The sequence below is a fragment of the Limulus polyphemus genome, unplaced genomic scaffold (genome assembly GCF_000517525.1).
Source record: "Limulus polyphemus unplaced genomic scaffold, Limulus_polyphemus-2.1.2 Scaffold550, whole genome shotgun sequence".
In the NCBI taxonomy this organism is placed as follows: domain Eukaryota; kingdom Metazoa; phylum Arthropoda; class Merostomata; order Xiphosura; family Limulidae; genus Limulus; species Limulus polyphemus.
In genome coordinates, this window is record NW_013666160.1 from 299,019 (window position 1) to 301,351 (window position 2,333).

The 2,333-nt window shown below is 34.2% G+C and overlaps 1 protein-coding gene across 1 annotated transcript in view; it reads left to right on the forward strand.

The window, feature by feature from the left end:
- The window catches only part of LOC106459036 (glycine receptor subunit alpha-4-like), a 52,757-nt gene that overhangs the window by 38,641 nt on the left and 11,783 nt on the right, over positions 1–2,333 (forward strand). The window contains exon 6 of the mRNA XM_022385416.1: positions 471–608. Coding sequence (XP_022241124.1) covers positions 471–608 — 138 coding nt within the window. The remainder of the gene's footprint in view (positions 1–470; positions 609–2,333) is intronic.

Genomic DNA, 2,333 nt, shown 5'->3' on the forward strand with positions numbered 1-2,333 from the left:
TACAAAACTCTGTTTATCTATTACATACAAAATACTGTTTATCTATTACATAGTAATACTCTGTTTATCTATTACATACAAAACTCTGTTTATCTATTACATACAAAATACTGTTTATCTATTACATAGTAATACTCTGTTTATCTATTACATAGTAATACTCTATTCACATTCTAGTATGCCAGTATTTGTATGTAGTTCTTCGAAATAAACAGAACCTCTAAGACTTTATTTTTGTGGTTCAAATACCCAATATATTTATATGTTTATTGTAAATATATTCATATATAAAACTTTTCCTTATGTTTAAAAAAAAGATTATTTTAGGTTATAATGATGTCTTAAAAACGGGCAACAGCGCGAAAAACTTTTAGATAAAATTATTGTTGTTTAATGATATTCCATTATTGTTTTGTATTACGTCTTATATTAGATAAAAAAAGGTTAATTTAACTATCCTATATTTTTAGATTCTCAGAGTGTTGAAAGCATGACTATATCTTGGATGGATAATGCTGTACTACTTGATCCTAACCTAGAAATTTCAGAGTTCGAAGTGGAGTCTGTAGATCCAAAAGGACCTGTTTTTGAAAACTATAACGATGTAGGTAAGTCTCTCTTACCGGAACAAGTCTACATATCTCATTTTCTCAGTAAACTTGGACACACACACACATACACGTGACCAGAAGTCTCGGTCATAGCTGTGTCCGATTGCAATATTTTCAAGTTTGTCATCACAATTTTATATTTCGACAACCTGAGTAAATAAAGAATTTTCATTATTTAATTTTTAATGTAAGTATAATCTTACAAATAGAGCTGATACAAGCATTTACGATGAGAGAAGGTTTATTTGATATTCAACAGCTTTAGAAGTACTGAAACCTTTGAACGAGAGAAAATCGATAGGCGACGATGTTTCTGGTAGATTCCGCGATTCGTTCTCGTCGCCTATCGACTGTTTCGCCCAAAGGCTGTTTGTGTTTTAGCGCAAAGTCAAATTGGGCTATCTGTGATCTGCCCACCACAGATATCGAAACCCGATTTCTGGCGTTGTAAGTCCGCAGACATACCGCTGTTCCACTGAGAGGCTGCGTTATAAGTCACTTTCAAGGCTGTTGGAGTTCATAACAAACTTTCTCCCATTGTAGAAACACCGTCTAAAATATATGTTAAAGTTTTTACAATGTTTAAAGTCAATGTCCAGGGTACATATATTTTCAAGGCTCATAACAACATTGGCGATTAAAGCTAAATTAAAGGTATTGGATTTATAGATCCCACCCAATGATTGTGCTAAACTCCACATTTAAATCAATATGAAAGAGCGACTTAGTCACTAGTCGTTTGTGATTTTTGTACCTTTATATGCTGAAACTCTCCTTTTAGACTCACATTACCATTTTGGGTTTAACTCACTCGAGATCTTATTTATGTATGTATACGCATGTGTGTGTGTGTATATATACAGTGCCTTATAAATGTCTTCACCCCATATGCTGGTAATCAATTTTAGTTATTTATTTGTGAAATACATAACTCAGATGGCCAAAAATATTTATTGTATTTATCTCAGACCAGTTTCTAAGGGTTACAAAGAACAAAAGGTGCATTGTTACCCAATTTAGTGATATGACACATAAAAATCTTGAAAACATATGTTGCAAAAGTCTTCACCCCCCTCAGCTTTTACCATCGTTGATTTAACCTTACATCACTACCCTGCTAAAGTAAATACAAGTGTCCCTGTACAGCTCTATCAGATACCAAAGTATTTTTTCACATGGCTATATAGAGCCATCAGTATTGATTTAAGCAGAGTATTTTGAAAGTTAGAATTTGGTTTACTGTTACATATTGGGATTGATGAAAAAAAAGAACTCTCTACAAACCTAAAGGAAAAGATTGTTCAGAAGCACAGTTCCGGAGAAGGCTATAAATCAATTTCAAAGTTTCTCAATTTGCCATTAAGTACTGTAAAAACGGTTCTGAAGAAATGGAAAGTGTGCCACACTACTTCAACCTTGCCAAGATCAGGTCGTCCTAAGAAAGTCTGTGCTTGAACAAGCAAAAAAAATCACCAGAGAAGCGACTGTCGAGCAAACAGTGACAATGAAGGAGCTCTAGACTTCAATGGCAGCAACTGGACTTACTGTACACACCTTGACAATATCACGTACCTTACCCACAAAAAGGCTTGTATGGTAGGATGGCAAGAAAGAAACCAGTACTGACGAAGATGCATCTTAGATTGCGAATGGACTATGTCCGTAAACATTTCAATAACCGTACAACAATGTGGCAGAAAGTTCTATGATCAGATGAGACCA